General features: G+C 50.6%; 1 protein-coding gene across 3 annotated transcripts in view; it reads right to left on the reverse strand.

Moving 5' to 3' along the window:
• The window catches only part of RALGAPA1 (Ral GTPase activating protein catalytic subunit alpha 1), a 235006-nt gene that overhangs the window by 109787 nt on the left and 107038 nt on the right, over positions 1 to 18181 (reverse strand). For all 3 annotated transcript variants that reach the window (XM_084632410.1, XM_084632409.1, XM_084632408.1), the window contains 3 exons: positions 8497 to 8625; positions 6689 to 6814; positions 5206 to 5264 (listed from right to left, as the gene is read on the reverse strand). In XM_084632410.1, coding sequence (XP_084488536.1) covers positions 5206 to 5264; positions 6689 to 6814; positions 8497 to 8625 — 314 coding nt within the window. The remainder of the gene's footprint in view (positions 1 to 5205; positions 5265 to 6688; positions 6815 to 8496; positions 8626 to 18181) is intronic.

Here is an 18181-nt window from a genome sequence, read left to right on the forward strand (position 1 = left end):
AGCTACCTGCAATAAAAACTATATAATATATGATATTTGTGATTTCTGGACTGCCTTCCAAGATACATTAAATACATAACTACAGTTTCCAAAACAAGAAAAACAAAAACCTTAATTTATGATGCTATATAAATGATTTTTAAAATTACAAGAATCTCAATTCCTCACCCCAGAGGCTAGAATAGGGTAAAAGTGGAGTTCCCTGCCAAGCAGTTGAAGGCCGGGGGAAAAGGAAGGACACCTGCAATAGTGCATATACTTTTCAGATTAAAAATTCAATCTGCAATTAGCACACACAAATTGTGGGTTAGGGCTACCCTCTACAGGTTAAAAAAAATAATCAAGAAACAGACCAAAACCAAACACAGATCAGTATTTTTAAAAATCTCATGATTTTTAAGACATCCTATTTATTACTATTTGCATCATAATAGCACCTAGGAGTCTCAGTCATGGACCAGTACCCCACTGTACAAACACAGAACAAAAAGACAAAGCCATGGGTTTAGTTTTGTGTTTTGGGTCTTGCTCATGGATGTTTTAATACTTCATATTTGCAATAAAGAGGAGATGGCAAATCTTAGTGGAAGAAATCTACATTGATTTTCTTTAGCGCATGAGTAGAGCGAACAGATGTGAGGTACAAGACAGGACAGGAGTTTGGAAGGGTGGACTTTATGGTAGGAGAAGTCTAAGGAGTTGATTACAGAGTCAGTGTGGATGAAGGAGAGAATCAAGGGCACTGGAGAGGAGAAGATGGTGGTCAGAGAAAGAATTCAGCAATTGATAGGTTAGGGAGGGAATATTGCTGAGTGAAGATAAAGTCCAAGGAGTGGCCATTTTCACATGTGCAAGACATGACTCAGAGATGAAGGCTAAACATGAAGATGAAGGAGAGGAAATGGGAGAAGAAATGATTGAATGGGAAGTTAACATGAAAAGTTGCAGTTGCAAGGCTAATGTGGGAAATTGAAAGACAATGAAGAGATAGTACAGAGTCAAAATAAGTAAGGTGAGAAGGAGAGAAGTGGGTAGCAATTGACAGGTACATCAAGGGAAGGGGAAGAGTACAGTATGATAGATAGAAGTTCAAAGGCAGGAAGGGGGTTGGATCGCAGTGGGGGAGATATGTGGAAGCTGGAAGAATAGGACTGCACTGAATCCCTGAGGGAAGCAAAGAGCTGGAGAGTCTGCTGAAAAGAGTCAATGAGGAGACTTGCCTCAGGTGAGCCAGTTACTGATCTATGGGTAAAGTATGACTCATCGATTACTCAAGTAGGTTGTTACAACAGCCAGGCATTTGGTGAATGCCCTCGGTGTCCCTGACAGTCCAAATTGCAATTCCTGGTACTGATAATGGGAACTGCCCACTTGAAATCTTAGATATTTTCTGTAGGTATGATGGACATCTACACAGAAGTAGGAATCTTGAAGGTCAAGAGCTGAGTATGACTCCTGTGGATCTAGGGAGAGAATTATGGAGGCCAGGGTTACCATCTTTAACTTGAATCTGCAGATGAAAGTATTCAGCTGTCTCAAATCCAGAATTAGTCAGGAGACCCCCTTTTCCTTTGCTATCAGAAAATATTGGGAGTAAACCCCTTTCCTTCTGAATTCTGTTGGAATCTCTTATTGCACCAAAAGTTACAAGTGACTCAACTTCTTGATGCAGCATGCTCTAATGGGGAGGGGGTCCCCTGGAGAAGGAGGGGGAAGATTCAAGTGGAAAGGGTAGGTATTTAATGGAGTATCCTGGTTTTACTACCTCCATAGCCCCATGGTCTGTTATGGTTCTCCACATGCGATGAAAATAAAAAAGATAGTTTCCAAAAGGGGGGAAATAACAGAGTGAGCAACTAGAAGTCATACATAGCTCTTGCCAAATTCTCTTCCTCTAGGATGTAGATGAATGTGAAGATGATAGAGAGGATGCTGATGGTTTTTTCCTCTGGAACTTCTGATGCTTTCTTGGGGGCTGAGGTGGTCTGTATTGAGGGTAATATGAGTGTGTAAGGTAAGACTGAGGCCTACCTGCTTTCCTCTTCAAAGCAGATGAATACACTCCTAAAGAATGCAAGGCCTCATTAGTCTTCTGAGTAAGATCTTTTTTTCCCCTGCAGTCCTGTGGGATTTTATTAGCAATTTGGAGAGGTTATCATAATTCAAATAGTCAAATGTTGCCAGTAATGCTAGCAAATTGGCTATTCTCATCTGTAGGCTTGCAAAGAAGCAATTTTTGCACTTAATTAAGTCTACTTCTTAAGTGCCTTATCTCAAGTGGTAGATTTGGAAGGACCTTGATGATTCATCTTTTCATGGACTGCTAACACTATGAGAATCTTGGAGCAGGATGTATATAAAACTGTATGAAACCTGTAGATGGTACTTGATATTGTTGCTGTAAATGCTTGCAAGTTGAAGCTAGAGAGGCCAGTTTCTGCCAGAGCAATTTCACAAGGTGCCTTCATTAGCAGGCATCACTAGACGACCTGGCATGGTTGTATCCAAGATGTCACAGAGCTTGTATGACTTCCCTTTGACAACTTCTACTAGGATCTCTAGCACATCTGCCATTCTGCTGAGAAATGCCCAAAAAGATGCTTTGCCCTCTGGCTATGAAGAAGGCATTAACAAAACTATAGCCATATGAGGAGATGGCAAGGTTATGTGAGCTAGAATAATGAGATCATCATTTTAACTTCTTCAGAGCCTTAGTCTAGATGTTCAGCAGAAGCATCTGGTTCTTGAATAGTTAAAAGTGCTATTCTTTGTGACAATAGAAGTGGAGATATAGGTCTGGAACATGTTGCAAATGCTGACCAACTGGCACACTGAAAGCCTTATCGAGCCCAATAGGGCCAAGGGTTCTGTAAAGCATAGGGACCAGGGGACCATGGTGGAAGATACCAAGAAATAGGGTTCATGTGAACTTCAGAAAAAGGGTAATGATAATGAGACCTAGACTCCCTATCAGAGATGTATGTATTTAATTCCCAGGGAATGAGAGGGAGAGGGCTCTCCACCATCATCAGAAGCTGAGAAGGAGAAGCAGCACTCCTTCTTTAGTAGTGGAGACATTGTGACAGAGATGCAAGACAGACCCTCTATGCAACTTCTGGCTGGTACTGCAGGTGTGCTCTGTACCAGGGTCTAATAAGCAGTTAGTACCACTATGGGGTACCTTAGTGAATGCTAATAGTGAGACCACTATCAAAGAGACAGATTACTCTCTAGGTGCCATGTAAGTCCTCAGTACCAAAAACTCTGGTACCAAAGGTATGTGAACAGACTGCGTTGGTACAGGGATAGTGAGTACTATGCGCTTTGGTGTGGGCAATTTCTTATGCACTGAAGAGATTGGTACTAAGGATTGGTGACAAGAGTCTGCATGTGTTGCAGAAGGACCCTTTCTGGGCTTTGCATTACTCTTCTCCAAGGGTAAATGTGGAGTTTTACACTTTTTAGGGTTAGAATCTTCCTTTCCTCCCCTGCTAGGACAGCTATTATCAGCTGAGAAGGAAGATCCTTAGGCTATGTTTACACTATAGCCTATGCTGGCATAACTTCTGCTGCTCAGGGGTGAGAGTATCCCCCCTTCTCCCGAGTGACATAAGTTACACCGACATAAGCGCTTGGTGCGCAGCACTATGTTGGTGGGAGAGCTTCTCCTGCTGACATAGCTTCTGCCATTCATGGAGGTGGTTTTATTAGGCCGATGGAAGAGCTCTCTCTTGCTAGCACAGAGCTTCTTCACCTGATGTGCTGCAGCAGCACAGCTACATATGGACAGTTGCACCGCTGTAGGCATGCCCTTAGTTACTTGCACATCAAAGCAGTGCGCTGATGAGATGATGGGAGTATTTTTAAAAGATAATTGCTCTAGGTTTTCAGCCTTCGTTGCTCCTGGATCTGAGGAGGGATGCATTGATCTTTCCATAAACCCATTGGTGAGTGTGGCTCCCTAGCTTTTTGTGTTCTTTTTGAGAAGGACTTACAAATTGAGTACCTATCAACAATATGCCCTTCTCCCAAATACATTTAGCATCTGGTGTTCTTATCATTGAGGGGCATTATTCACATGAAGGACAGTTCTTAAACCCCAGACACTTCTACTCTGATACAGCAGAGGCAGGATAAACTAAAGGAATGAATTAAAAAGCAACACTGCACTAAACTATTCACTAAATCGGGGTGGGCAAACTTTTTGGCCTGAGGGCCGCATCTGGGTATGGAAATTGTATGGTGGGCCATGACTGCCTGGTGGGGGAGGGGGGCTCTATAAGGAATGTTACTGAGGTGGGGAGAGGGGGGACTCATGGAGTGTGGCGGGGGGTAGGGGAAGAAAATGCTCTACAAGGGCAGTATCAGGGACTCCTAGGGGCCCTGCCAGGAGCGACACCAAGGCGGCCGTACCAGGCACCGCCATGGAACGCTAGCTGGGACGGTTGCGGTCCCTGGGTGGTTTTGAGGTTGTTGAGGGTGGGGCCGTAGGAGACTGGGAAGGGATTGGGTGCGCTGCTGCATGGGGCGGGACTGCCACGTAGTGGCGGGGTTACGATCCTGGAAAAAGCGTGGTGAAGTCACGCCTACGCAGCATGGCTATGCATACCAGAAGATGATACTCATCAAGGGAATTGAGAGTCAGGGAGCGCCGAGTGGAGCGGGGCAAGTTCCTGACCCCGCTCTCTGGCAGGAGCTTGAGGCCCAGATAAAAACGTCTGATAGGACAGAAGCGGTCTGTGGGCCTTAGTTTGCCCACCCCTGCACTAAACTAACAACTACCTAACAATCACTACCTAGAGCTATTTACAAACTATTAGGAGGCTGTCCGGTGAGCAAGAGTTCAAACACTGCAAAGTTCAGTGAGGGCTCAGATATTACAAAGTTCTGACCCAAAGCCACAGGGTGTGAGAAAGAACTGAGGAGCGGTTGGGGTCATCCTGCCCTTTATGTCCTTGGACAGAGGCATGAGGGCTCTCAGGGTACAGACGCAGTCCCCAACAGATACTGCTGGCAAAAGTGTGCAGGGTGCACGTGCACCGTTAGTGGACTATATGGACAAGCACTAAAAGGAGAACATACCTACTTGAATATACTGTAATTATACAAGAACTATGGGGTACCTTAGTGAATGCTAATAGTTATTATTATAGAAATTATCCAATAATATGGCAGCCTTTCATCACTTGTTAGAGTATGACCTACCGTGCAGGGCCCGACGGCTCCTCTCTTGCAGAACTTAATACAGTTTTGATTGTGAGTTCCTAAAACAGAAGATGAAAATGTTCAAACTCAGTTGGCAGAAATGTCTCCACAAAAATCTTTAGAAAAAAAATAACGGCCCTGCTATAAAATACACGGGCTTATTCTTTTTTTTCTGTTGCACGAATAAGTCAACAATCCATTGTAATAAGAGCAAAAGCAAAACTGTGATTGTGGTCAATGCGTACAATTAAATGTGCACACTTCATTGTAGCAAATGGTTTAGGGTACAGATGGCAACGACCTTGTATAACGCTATACAAGCTTACTAGAAATCCATCAAAATGCACAGTGCCATCTAGAGTCAAATGCACAGCACTTTCTGAGGACTTGATGTGTCTGAAGGAATCAGCCTTGGTAATTATTCATTGCTGTGGGTAAAATGTGCAGCAAGTTTTTTTTCCTAAAGCTTCTAACAACCTGCCCCAGAATACATTCCACGACCCCCAGTTTAAGAACCTCAGAAGTACACAGATCATAGAATCATAGAATATCAGGGTTGGAAGGGACCCCAGAAGGTCATCTAGTCCAACCCCCTGCTCGAAGCAGGACCAATTCCCAGTTAAATCATCCCAGCCAGGGCTTTGTCAAGCCTGACCTTAAAAACCTCTAAGGAAGGAGATTCTACCACCTCCCTAGGTGATCCTAGGAGATCCATGACCCAGACTGCCTTCAGCTATGCTAAACTGTCACAGAGCCAAAACTTCATAGAATCATAGAATATCAGGGTTGGAAGGGACCCCAGAAGGTCATCTAGTCCAACCCCCTGCTCAAAGCAGGACCAATTCCCAGTTAAATCATCCCAGCCAGGGCTTTGTCAAGCCTGACCTTAAAAACCTCTAAGGAAGGAGATTCTACCACCTCCCTAGGTAACGCATTCCAGTGTTTCACCACCCTCTTAGTGAAAAAGTTTTTCCTAATATCCAATCTAAACCTCCCCCATTGCAACTTGACTCATGTGCTGGAGTCTCCCTGATTTTATGTATTGTGGCCACCATGAAGGTGCACATAGGGGCTTTTGGCAGCCCCTAAGAAAATAAACTGCAAGTGGAATAAATAGTGCATCTAGAAACTTCAAGTCTTTTTCTTCTCTTTCTGAGCTGTTTAAAGCTGAGAAACTTTTCAAGTGATCACAATGACCAAGCATCAAAATGGTCAAAATAATGCATATTTACTTTTAGGAACATATGCAGAGACTTTTGATGGTTTTTGTTGATCAACAATAATTTCAAAATAACTACATGTTTAGAAGTTTAAAGCCTATTTTGACAAATTTTATGGACGTAAATCTTGTTTTCTACACACAAAGATCTAAAAAGAATATTAGAATGTCTAAATATTAGTAAAAATTACCTGGAACACTATACTACTAAAAAAAGACAGCTTGGTAGCTGCAATACCATACACATATTCTCAATATTCCCACCTTAACATCTGTGAAATGAGACACAACTATGCCAGGAGTGTTTGGGTGTAGAGCTGGCAATTCACAATATAAGTTGGGAAAGCAGACCAGAGATCCCAACAGAACTTGTGCTTCTACTCTTGGTGCCTATGGATGGGGAAAAACAAAAATATTTACTCATGTTGCACTAAGAATGTGAAATATACAGCTACTTTACCTAAGGTTGAATTTTTGTTAAGTTTATCCTGGTGACAATATGGAGGCCAGAGAGAAACTCAAGCAGTTTGTATTTATCACAAAAAGTACAGCTGTGTGATGTACACTAAGACTGTTTAAATAAGCTGCTGTGTTGAAACGGATAAGTCAAATTTCCATTACCACGTACTGGCTCTACATCCCGTATTACCACAAGAGAGAATAATTTAAATAGCCTTCGTGATGAAACACTGTTTCTATATATTTTTCTTACAAACACAAAATAGAAAGTTTAAAAGGATAAATAATGCCTCTGCCAATCAAGCTGATCAGAAATAATGGAAAGGTATAAACATTTAAAAGTACAAACGCAAAAGCTAGCAATTTTAAGAGCCACCAGCCCCATTCTTGGAAGTCACTGTACAGCAACAACATTGAAAAATTTCAAGTATAACCCACTTTTAAGAAGAAAACACTGTAAAAATGAAAACATAATCCACCGTGTAATTTAAATTAATCCAATTTAAAACATTGAAAGAATTAGTAAATTGTCTGCACTGGAAGCAGAAATGCTTCTCCCAATACAAACTAACAATTATGTAAATAACTGTACATGGCAGTCATTATAATTTTAAAAGGTGAAGGTTTGAGCTTTTAGTAATTGGGTAACCATAGCAAACTCCACAGAGATTATACTGGATGGTCCAAAAACTAAGCTGACATCATCTCAACCAATATACAGGGGAAATTATTTACCTTCAGTAGTTGTTTTCTAAGCTTTTTGCCAAGTATTTTGCCAAGAACCCCATTCTTGAGGCAAGAGGTCTCCAACATACACCACCAACAGAGCTCTGAATATTTCAAGATTTTGAAGAGAGCCAACCTTGCTCAGTTAAAAATTAAATATCTCAGGGTGTATACAGAGCAAGATGACACCGACTCATGGTGAGCATTAATTGAAGGTTGTAGTATTATATGAACATCCCTGGCTAAAAGGTATTTAATTGCTTCTGTGGATCATGGAGTGTTTTGTATAATTACAATGTAATATCTATGGTATACAATGCACTTCTCCTAAAATGGAGGATTATCAACACAAACGCCAACTGCAACATTTTTACTTCTTAGTAGTCCCAAAGGATACATTGCAACATCAGTACAAAACCTACTACATTTAAATTGCCATGTATAGGATAAGCAGCTATGGACCAATAAAAAGCTTTCCTTCCCCTTAAAAGTTTGTTAATGTCATGTCTTCTAGAAATTAAAACAAAACAAAACAAAACCAAACCTCTGGATATGCATGTGGGTGATGACAGATGAAATAAACTCTTAACTAAGAGACCACACATAAAGGTGTTATCTCATAATTGTTCCTGAAATTCTGAGGCTAAACAGACATCAGGAATAAACAGCAAATTTTTGCATTCTTTATATTATACCTGCTATATAGGATTTTTATAATGTCATGTATTAATGAACTGCTTGGTGATTTCAATAATAAAGCATTAAGTTCTCTCTTTGGGACAGGTCAATACACACTAGCTGAAGAACAATGTTGCATAGTATTCTTTCTATTAAACTTCTCATGATTACATATAATCACAAAAGAGAATGAACTGATGAACACTTACATTGAGAAAAGAGGAAGAAGCCACTCTACCAGCTGCAATAATGAAATCCATAATAAGCATGGTAGCACCAGGCAAACCAAGTGAAAAGAACTGAGGAGAGCAGTGCTTGATGATTGTATTAACAATATCCTTGGAGAGGAGAAGGGAAAGTATATCACATTCATTAGATAAACAAAAAAGCACACTGACAATGGTAATTATGCTCACTACTGAGCAAAATCTGCATAATTTAAAAATTTACTAATCAACTGTAGAGTTCAACAGGTTGCTTATAACCATTCATTACACTTTCTACTGAGGTACTTATAATCAACTATAGCAAGTACTGCTTATGACTGTAACATGCTTATAATACCTATTAAGCATTTATTAATCCATTATAAATTATTTGTAAATGGAATCTTAATATAAAGAATGACATATTAAAGTGTCTTGAAATGATTTTGTTTGCAGCTGTACATGACATGCTATATTAAGTGAATGCAGATTTAGTGAACCCATGAAATATATCATTAATAAAGATTTTAAATTTCTAAGTGTGACAAAGTTCCTCCTCTGCCTTGGTGGGTCCTGCGCTTATTGGCGGATTTGCTCACCTCAGAGGTTCACGGCACCCCTCAGTTTGGCCACTTTCGTGGCTCAAATCTGCCGTTCGCTCAGTTAGCCTCATCACTGGCCAGCATGGGGAAAGGAAGAACAATCCCCGAAGTCTCTGCTGATTCACCTAGTGGATCGGGGAACAGGCCAGAGACCTTCCCCTCTGGTGGAACCCACAGTCCAGTTCAACTCCTCCAGTATCAAGTGGGAGTTGGAGGGTTGGGGGGGAACCCAGGCCCGCCCTCTACTCTGGGTTTCAGCTTAGGGCCCTGTGGATTGTAGCTGTCTACAGTGGCTCCTGTAACAGCTGCGTGACAGCTACAACTCCCTGGGCTACTTCCCCATGGCCTCCTCCTAACACCTTCTTTATTCTCACCACAGGACCTTCCTCCTGATGTTTGATAATGCTTGTACTTCTCAGTGTTCCCATAGTATGCCTTCTCACTCTCAGCTTCTAGCGCCCCTTGCTCCTAGCTCCTCATACATAGGCCGCAAACTGAAGTGTGCTCCTTTTTAAACCCAGGTGCCCTGATTAGCCTGCCTTAATTGATTCTAGCAGCTTCTTGATTGGCTGCAGGTGTTCTAATCAGCCTGTCTGCCTTGTTTCCAGAAAGTTCCTGATTGTTCTGGAACCTTCTCTGTCACCCTTCGAGGAGCGGTGGGCGCTGTCCGGGGTTCTCTGCTCGGTGACCCCGTCCGGTTCCCTCCATCTGACCCTCTGATTGAGGGAAAGAGCGAGAGCCGCCAGTCACAGCCGTTAGTTGCTGTGAATACCATCATTACTGTTTTCTAGGAGGGGTCCTATAATACATGGGTGTACCCCCCTCCCTCCCAACCACCCACCCCGCAGCCGTGCCCATCTTGTCGGGCACTCTCAGGAGAGGGAGGGTCGGTGACCCTGGGCGCGGCGCTAGGTAATTCGAGAGGGTGGAAGACCACGAGTGTCGAGGAAGCCCCCCCGCTCTAGGCCACCAGGTAACTCAGGAGGGTGGAAGACCACGAGTGTCGAGGAAGCCCCCCCGCTCTGGGCCTGGGCTAACCTGAACACCTCTCCCTCCTGAAAGCTGTTGTGTTATACCTTTTGATTGCGTTGTTTTGTTGCTAAGTTTTTTTTTTTATCCCTTTGTATTCTTTGTAACTGTTACAAATAAATTTCCTTTCTGTTTCAAAAAAAAAAAAAAAAAAAAAACCTTCTCTGTCACCTTACCCAGGAAAAAGGGACCTACTTCACCTGGGGCTAATATATCTGCCTTCTATCACTCTCCTGGAGCCATCTGGCCTGGAGGGAGAGGGAGGGCGAGGGCGAGGGGTGCTGTTCCTGCTGCTAGGCTCTGGGCTCTCCCTTCTGCTGTTGCTGCTCTAGCTGCTCCCCTGGCTGGGCCAGATGTCATGCCCGCTTCTCTGCCACCTGTTTGCTGGCTGGCTGCTGGACCCCCCCACCCTCGGGTGCTGCTACTGCCCCAACTGCAGCCCCTTGGGCGGGGGGGAGCCTGCTGGTCCGCTCCCCAGAGGAGGGGAGTGAGGGACCCCAGCCCCAGCCGTTGCTGCCGTGGACACCACCACCATCACCACCTGAGAGGGGTCCTTTCTGCCTGCCTGGACCACCACCTGGAGTTCCTGGAGCTGCTGCTGCGGAGTTTGCTGCCTGGAGCTGCTGAAGCCCCGAGGAGGAGGAGAAGAGGACCATCTACCAGTGGAGGAGCACCTAGAGACTTCGCAGACCACCGTGGGGGGGTCTTTTGAACTGAATAACTTTCAAACTGTGCTCTGACTGTGTTTGTGGGGACACAGGGGGTGTGGCGTGGAGCTGCCCCCCGATCCATCTGTGTCCCCTCCCCAACTCCCACCACTACCACCACCGTTGACCCCTCCACCACCTTCCCTGGCTGTTTACCATCTGCCTCAGCTCCTGCCTCTGGACTCAGCTGCTTGCTTGGCTTGCCATGCAATGATTCCACCATTTGGGCCAGAAGCAGCAGCCAGCCTAAACAGACTCTTTGTGCAAGCGCACGTGGGCACACATGCCTCCCCCGGACTGCCCACCTCACAGCTTTGCCCTTTGCTACCTGCACCATTTGCCCTTTGCAGCCTTTTGCTCCCCCTTTTGCCCCAGCCCCCCTTTTTAGCTTCAGTTTGCTTGTCTGCCCACCCATTTCCCTCTGCAATCTTTGTTTTGTTTGCCCCGCCCCAGCCTCTGAAGCTAGCCCCTTGGTTTTCCTGTCCTACCTCCAGCCCGCTTAGCCTCTTGCTCCGTGCGCCCATTCCCCCTCCCATGCGCTTGTGCCACTCCACATTTTAGTTTAGTCCCTCTTCACTGCACCCTCAATGCTGTTGTATCCCCCCTCCTCTAGTGCAGCTAGAGGAGCTGGAATCCCAACTTATGTCGGTAACTGACCCCTAGTCCCTTTTTCCCCTCCCATCCAGTCCACCCCTTTTGGCACCTTCCTCCCCTGCCTGCAGCCTCGCAGGACAAAGTGGTCGACCTGCTTCCTCTTTCCCCTCCTCCTTCCGGTGTCTCCTCTTCCCTCCCTGCTCATGATGGCGAGGAATGAGACAGGTGGGGCCCCTCCAGAAAACCCCACTGCCCCCCCACCTGCCGCCCCATTGCCCCCCCCGAGCCTCTACCTCCGCTGCCACAGCCGAACCACCTGCTACTGCCCCCGCTGGGGCACCAGCAGCGGTGGACACCGGGATGACCTCCGCTACTGCCATGTCCCTCACCCCCTCCGACCTTGGGGAAGCCCCCCAGCCGGCAGCAAGGGCCAGGGTAAAAAGAAGGGTAAAGGCTCCACAAAAAAGACCAAGCCCTCCATGGCAAGGGCTGCCCCCACTGCCGCAGCCCCACCGCCGGCCGCAGCGTCCCTCCCCGCTGTTCCCTCCACCAGCTCGGTGGGTGCCCCTCCTCCGGCTCCCAGGGCGTACGCCCAGCTGGCGGCAGCCCCCCTGCTTGCCGCTACATCATCTTTCCCGCCCACCGCCTCTTCTACCATCTATAGCGGCTGGGGCCCCTTCCTGACCTTGACCAGGAAGCATGGCGTCCGTTGCCTCCTGGTGCCCGCCTCGGCCCAAGTAGAGACCTATGTGTGGGTGTTGGCGAGGTTGGCGCGTGAGGGAGAGGCGCTCAAGAGGTCATTCCTGGTTCCCTACCAGGGGGCCCGTTACCAGGTGCACTACTCCACGAGGGAGGCCCGGTGCTACCTCTGCCGGGCGATGGGGCACGTCTGGAGGGACTGCCCCTTGGCCCGGCAAGGAGGCGCATCCGGGACCCCTGAGCCCCGGCAGGGCGCCGGCCCCATCATTGCCAGTGCCCCTGGCTGCCTGGTGCCTGAAGCCACCCCTCCTCCTGCTCGGGCCCAAGGGGCACCTCCCCCACTATGCCAAGACGAGCAGGAGAGTCCCGCCTCCACTGCACGCAATCTGGCAGGGCCTGTGGAGGAGGATGCGGCAGGGACAACGCCAGGCATGGGAGAGGGCATGCCCAAGGGGGAATCTTCCCTCCCTCGTGCTGCCCCACTGTTACCCCCCTGAGTCCCTGACCTGACCCCTGAGAGCCAGCCCCCAGATGATGCCATGGAGGACTGGGCCTTAGTACAGGGGAAGTGGGGCAAGCGGAAAGCTCAAGCTCTGCTCCTTCCATCTGATGCGGAGGCCCCCCGGAAGACCAGGATGCGTGGCACTGATGCCGAGCCTTCCGCTTTGCCCATGGGTGTGTTTCATCCACCAGTGCCAGCTGGGGAAGACGTGGCAGCACCGGAAGGTAGTATCTCCCCTCCACGGGAGTCCCTCCCCTCCAGGGAGCCCATCCTGCCCTGGTACCCTCTGAAGCCCCTGTGAGCCCCGAGGCGACCGTCACTTTGGGTGCCAGCGGGGACAAACCCGGGGTGGTGGAAAGCGATCTCCTCTCCATATATGAGGAGACCGAGGCCCTGGGTCTGACCCCAGTCGCCCAGGGGGAGGACGACACTTTGCCAGCGGGCCTCGATCTGGGCGACCTCACTCTAGCCCCCCTCTCCCCATGCTTCCTCCCCCTAACAGAGGGTCCCACCTCTGAGGAGCCCCTGTACTCCTCCATCAACCCAGCCACAGAAGGCACCCCGCTGATGGCCACCAAGCCTGTTGCGGCGACAGCCAGTGGCACGCGACCGGGACCCAAGCCACCAGGGGCACCCCTCATTGGTGTGGAGCAATCAACCTCCTTCCCAGGCGGGGGCTCTACAGAAGACAGTCCACCTCCTGATGCCGTGGCTGCCAAACCCACCAAAAAGCCTGAGCCCGGCATCGCTGAGAGCCCCCTTCCCACCCCCCCCCAACCCTTGAGCCTGACCGAAAAGTGCCACCGCCCAGTTGCTCGGCTTCTGAAGCTCAGAATCTTGCCTCTGCCCCATCCCGTCCCGGACTGCAGCCCTGCCCCTGATGCCGACCCCGTCCCTATCTCCTCCACCTCCCGTGATGTTACTGCCACCCCTAGGGCTGTCTCCTTCCCATTTGCGGTAAATGACCCCCAGGGAGCGGTCTTTGTGTTTCCCTGTCCCGACCCACTAGGGGCTGCTATCTTCCCTCCGCTGCCCCCTACTGCCCCAGAGTTCGAGGCGGGCCGCTTGGTGCCAACCCATCGGGCGCCACGTTGGTGATCCGCACCTTGCCTGACCATCTCGGTGGGCCACGGGGCCGTGCCAGGGGCCCGGTCCGGGGATAACCAGGAGTCAGTAATCCCACCCCCCCATGCGCTGCGAGAAGAGCTGCAGGAGTTTTTAGAAGATGTCCGTGACTCCCGCAACAAGGTACAGCTTGCTCTCCAGCAATGGGGGGACTTTCATCAGATCCTCTGGGCCGCGAGGGCCCTTATGGGGGAGGGTAAAAGGACCGAGAAGCAGGCCGCCGCGGCCTACCAGCAGGTCCACGGCTTCCAGAACTCGTTGCTCACCTACGGGGTAGGTCACGGTTTGCTGCATGGCCCAGTGGGGGCCGCGAGCGTCCCTGCCAGCGAGGATCCCCCCCAGCCCTCCTCATGGCACCATTGGTCATCGTAACATTGAACACCCGGGGCTGTAGGATGGGTCTCCGCAGGTCCCAAGTGCTCTGCTTCCTTTGGGAGGGGGGATACTCTGTGGTTTTCCTGCAGGAAACCCATACGGATCCGGCTGCAGAAGACAGTTGGCGGCTGGACTAGGGGGACAGGGTCTACTTCAGTCCTACGAACCGTGAGATGGCTAGAGTGGCAACCCTGTTCTCCCCCGACCTCCGGCCCGAGGTGCTGGGGGTCACCGAGGCTGTGCCGGGCCGCCTGCTGCACCTGCGGGTCCGTATGGAAGGGCTTGTGGTCAACCTCGTTAACGTCTATATCCCGACATCGAGCCTGGAGCGGCTGCAATTCTATCAGCAGGTGTCCGCCTTCCTCGGCGCCCTGGAGCCTCATGAGTGCCTGGTCCTGGGAGGGGACTTCAACACCACACTCGAGGAGCGGGACCGCTCACGGACCGAGCAGTGCCCGGCCGCCACGGACATCCTCCGGGAGATAGTGGAACATCACTCCCTGGTGGACATCTGGCTCGACCACCACCCAGATGACATTTCCACGTTCACCTTTGTCCGGGTGGAGGCCCATCGGTCGCGCCACTCCCAACTGGACCGCATTTATTTATCATGCTTCCACCTTTCATGAGCACACTCCTCCAGCATCCAGCTGGCTCCATTCTCTGACCATTGTTTAGCCACCATGACGGCCTTCCTCTGCACGGAGAGGCCAGGGACGGCCTATTGGCATTTCAACAACAGCTTGTTGGAGGATGTGGGCTTTGTGACGTCCTTCCGGGAGTTCTGGCTGGCCTGGCGAGGGCAGCGGCGTACCTTTCCCTCAGCGCGGTGGTAGTGGGACCTGGGGAAGGTGCGCGCCCGGCTTTTCTGCCACGACTATACCTGGAGCGCCAGCCAATGGAGGGATGCGGCGATAGAGCAGTTGGAAAGGGAGGTCTTAGAGCTGGAGAGGCATCTGGCCGCCAGCCCTGAGGATCTGCCCCTCTGCGAAGCATGCCGGGAGAAGCGGGAGGAGCTCCGGGCCCTCGAAGATCATCGGGCCCGGAGCGCCTTTGTTCGATCCCACATCTGTCTCCTTCAGGAGATGGATCGCAGCTCCTGCTTCTTCTATGCCCCGGAGAAGAGGAGGGGGACCAAGAAACACGTCACCTGCCTTCTGGCAGAAGACAGCACCCCCATCACGGATCTGGTGGAGACGTGCAGGAGGGCGAGAGCCTTCTACGCAAGCCTTTTCTCCCCAGATCCGACCGATCCTAACGCTTTCAGAGTGCTCTGTGAGGAGCTCCCTAAGGTCAGTGCGGGCGACCGAGACTGGCTAGAGCTGCCTCTCACTCTGGCCGAGTTCTCAGAAGCCCTCCATCGCATGCCCACCAATAAATCTCCGGGCATGGACAGGCTGATCGTGGAGTTCTACCACGTGTTCTGGGACGTCCTCGGCCCAGACCTAGTCACCGTCTGGGCCGAGTCTTTGCAGAGCGGGGTCCTCCCTCTTTCGTGCAGGGGAGCCATGCTCGCCTTATTGCCAAAGAAAGGGGACCTCCGCGATTTACGAAATTGGCATCCCGTCTTGCTCCTCAGCACGGACTACAAAGTTGCGGCAAAAGCAATCTCGCTCTGGCTAGGGTCCGTGCTGGCGGACGTGGTCCACCCAGACCAGACCTACACTGTCCCGGGCCGCAGCATCTTTGACAACCTATATCTGGTCCGGGACCTTTTGGAACTTGGGTGTAGGGAGGGTCTGTCGTTCGCCCTCCTGTCCTTGGATCAGGAGAAGGCATTTGACAGGGTGAACCACGGGTATCTCCTGAGCACTCTGCAAGCATTTGGCTTCCGATCCCAGTTTGCGGGTTTTCTCTGGGTGCTGTACGCCTCCACAGAGAGAGCGTGTGGTCAGGCTCAACTGGACCCTGACCGAACCGGTCAGCTTCAGGCAAGGAGTACGGCAGGGGTGCCCCCTCTTGGGCCAGCTGTATGCTCTGGCGATCGAGCCCTTCCTCTGTCTCATCCGCAGGAGGTTGACAGGGTTGGTGCTGCGGGAGCCAGAGCTGCAGCTGGTCCTGTCGGTGTATGCCAATGATGTGCTCCTCGTGGTCCAGGACCTGGGCGACTTGGCGCGGGTGGAGGCTTGCAAGGCTATCTATTCGGCAACCTCCTCCGCCCGGGTCAACTTGGTCAAGAGCTCTGGCCTGGTGGTTGGGGACGGCTGGCAGGCGAGCTCCCTCCCACCCGCGCTTCAGGCCATCCAGTGGAGCGCGGGTCTGCTGCTCTATCTCGGCGTTTACCTTTCTGTGACACATCCCTCTCCGCTGGAGAACTGGCACGATTTAGAGGGCAGGGTGATAGACCGGCTCCGGAAATGGACAGAACTATTCCGGCGCCTCTCTCTTCGAGGGAGAGAGCTGGTTTTAAATCAACTAGTCCTGTCCATGCTCTGGTACCGGCTCAACACACTGGTACCAGCTCCGGGTTTCCTGGCCAACCTCCGGACATCGATTCTGGAGTTCTTTTGGTCAAGACTGCACTGGGTCCCTGCAGGAGTTCTCCATCTACTGCTGGAGGAGGGAGGGCAAGGCCTGAAGTGTCTGCACACTCAGGTCCATGTCTTCCGCCTCCAGGCCCTGCAGAGGCCCCTTTATGGTGCAGGTAGTCCGGCGTGGAGCATACTGGCGCATGGCTTCCTGCACTGCTTCCGAGGACTCCGATGCAACTGGCAGCTCCTTTATCTCCATCCAAGAGGTCTTCTGCGAGACCTCTCCGGTCTGCCGGTCTTCTACCAGGACCTCCTCCGGACCTGGAAACTGCTTTCAACGACCAGGTCCGTGGTGCCCACTGAGGGGGCAGATCTCCTCGCGGAGCCCCTGCTACACAACCCCAGCTCCGTGTGCAGGTGGCGGAGTCCCCCTTGGTGCGCCAGAGGTTGGTCCTGGCAGAAGTCACAAGAGTCGGAGAACTCCTGGACTACGAACGGGGAGACTGGCTAGATCCCCTGACGCTCGCTCAGCGCATGGGGCTCTCCAGACCTCCTACTCCCCGGAGCGTACTTCAGGAGGTGAGGGCTGCTTTGCCGCCCACTGCTCGGGTTTACCTCGACCGGGTCCTGCACGATAGCACGCCCTGCCCACCCTCCACCGCAGGCACCACCGGAGCTTTCCATCGGGCCCCTGCCCCGTGGACTCAACCGACCCCCCCGCCCCTTCACCATGAACTGGCTGCACTAGCTGCAGCTGGTCTGCTTCCAGACCGCGCCAAGGAAACATCTATACACGCTCGTGCTCCATATGCTTCACGTCCTCATCCTCACGTCCCACACCGATACAAAATGGCGGGACCTCCTGCCACCTCTGAAGGGCAAGGAGCCCCAGTGGGCCAGCCTATATTCCACCTTGGTCCCAAGGCCCGCCGGGGATACCAGTTGGCAGCTCCTTCATGGAGCCGTGAGCACGGGCGTGTACTTGGTGTGGTTCACCCCTATTCCAGACACCTGCCCCTTTTGCGGCGTGAGGGAAACCCTGGCACACACACATTTGGAGTGTGCCAGGCTACAGCCCCTATTCCGGCTCCTCACGAATATTTTATTATGTTTCTGGTTGCACTTTTCCCCTCACCTTATTTATGCACTCCCTATCCGCAGCTTCACAAAGTCACAGGATCTCCTGGTCAACCTCCTCCTGGCCCTAGCTAAAATGGTCATCTATAAAACTAGGATGAGGAGGTTGGCCGATGGAGTCTCCTGTGACTGTGGGGCCTATTGCTGATCCTCCGTCTGTTCACATATCCGGGCAGAGTTTCTCTGTACAGTGTCCACTGACTCCCTTGACGCCTTTGAGGAGCAGTGGGCACTGTCCGGGGTTCTGTGCTCGGTGTCCCCGGCCGGTTCCCTTCGTTTGACCCTTTGACCACACTCCTGTCCCTGTTATTTCATTAGTTGTCCCCCGTATTTATTTGGTGTCCAGGTCCATTAAATCCCCCTATTAGGCTGGGGGGATCCTTTAGCAGAAAGCCCGCCCACTTCCCAGATCCCAATAGGATCACTCTCCTGTAGCCATCTGGCCCG

This window comes from Lepidochelys olivacea (genome assembly GCF_965140295.1).
Source record: "Lepidochelys olivacea isolate rLepOli2 genome assembly, chromosome: 6".
In the NCBI taxonomy this organism is placed as follows: domain Eukaryota; kingdom Metazoa; phylum Chordata; order Testudines; family Cheloniidae; genus Lepidochelys; species Lepidochelys olivacea.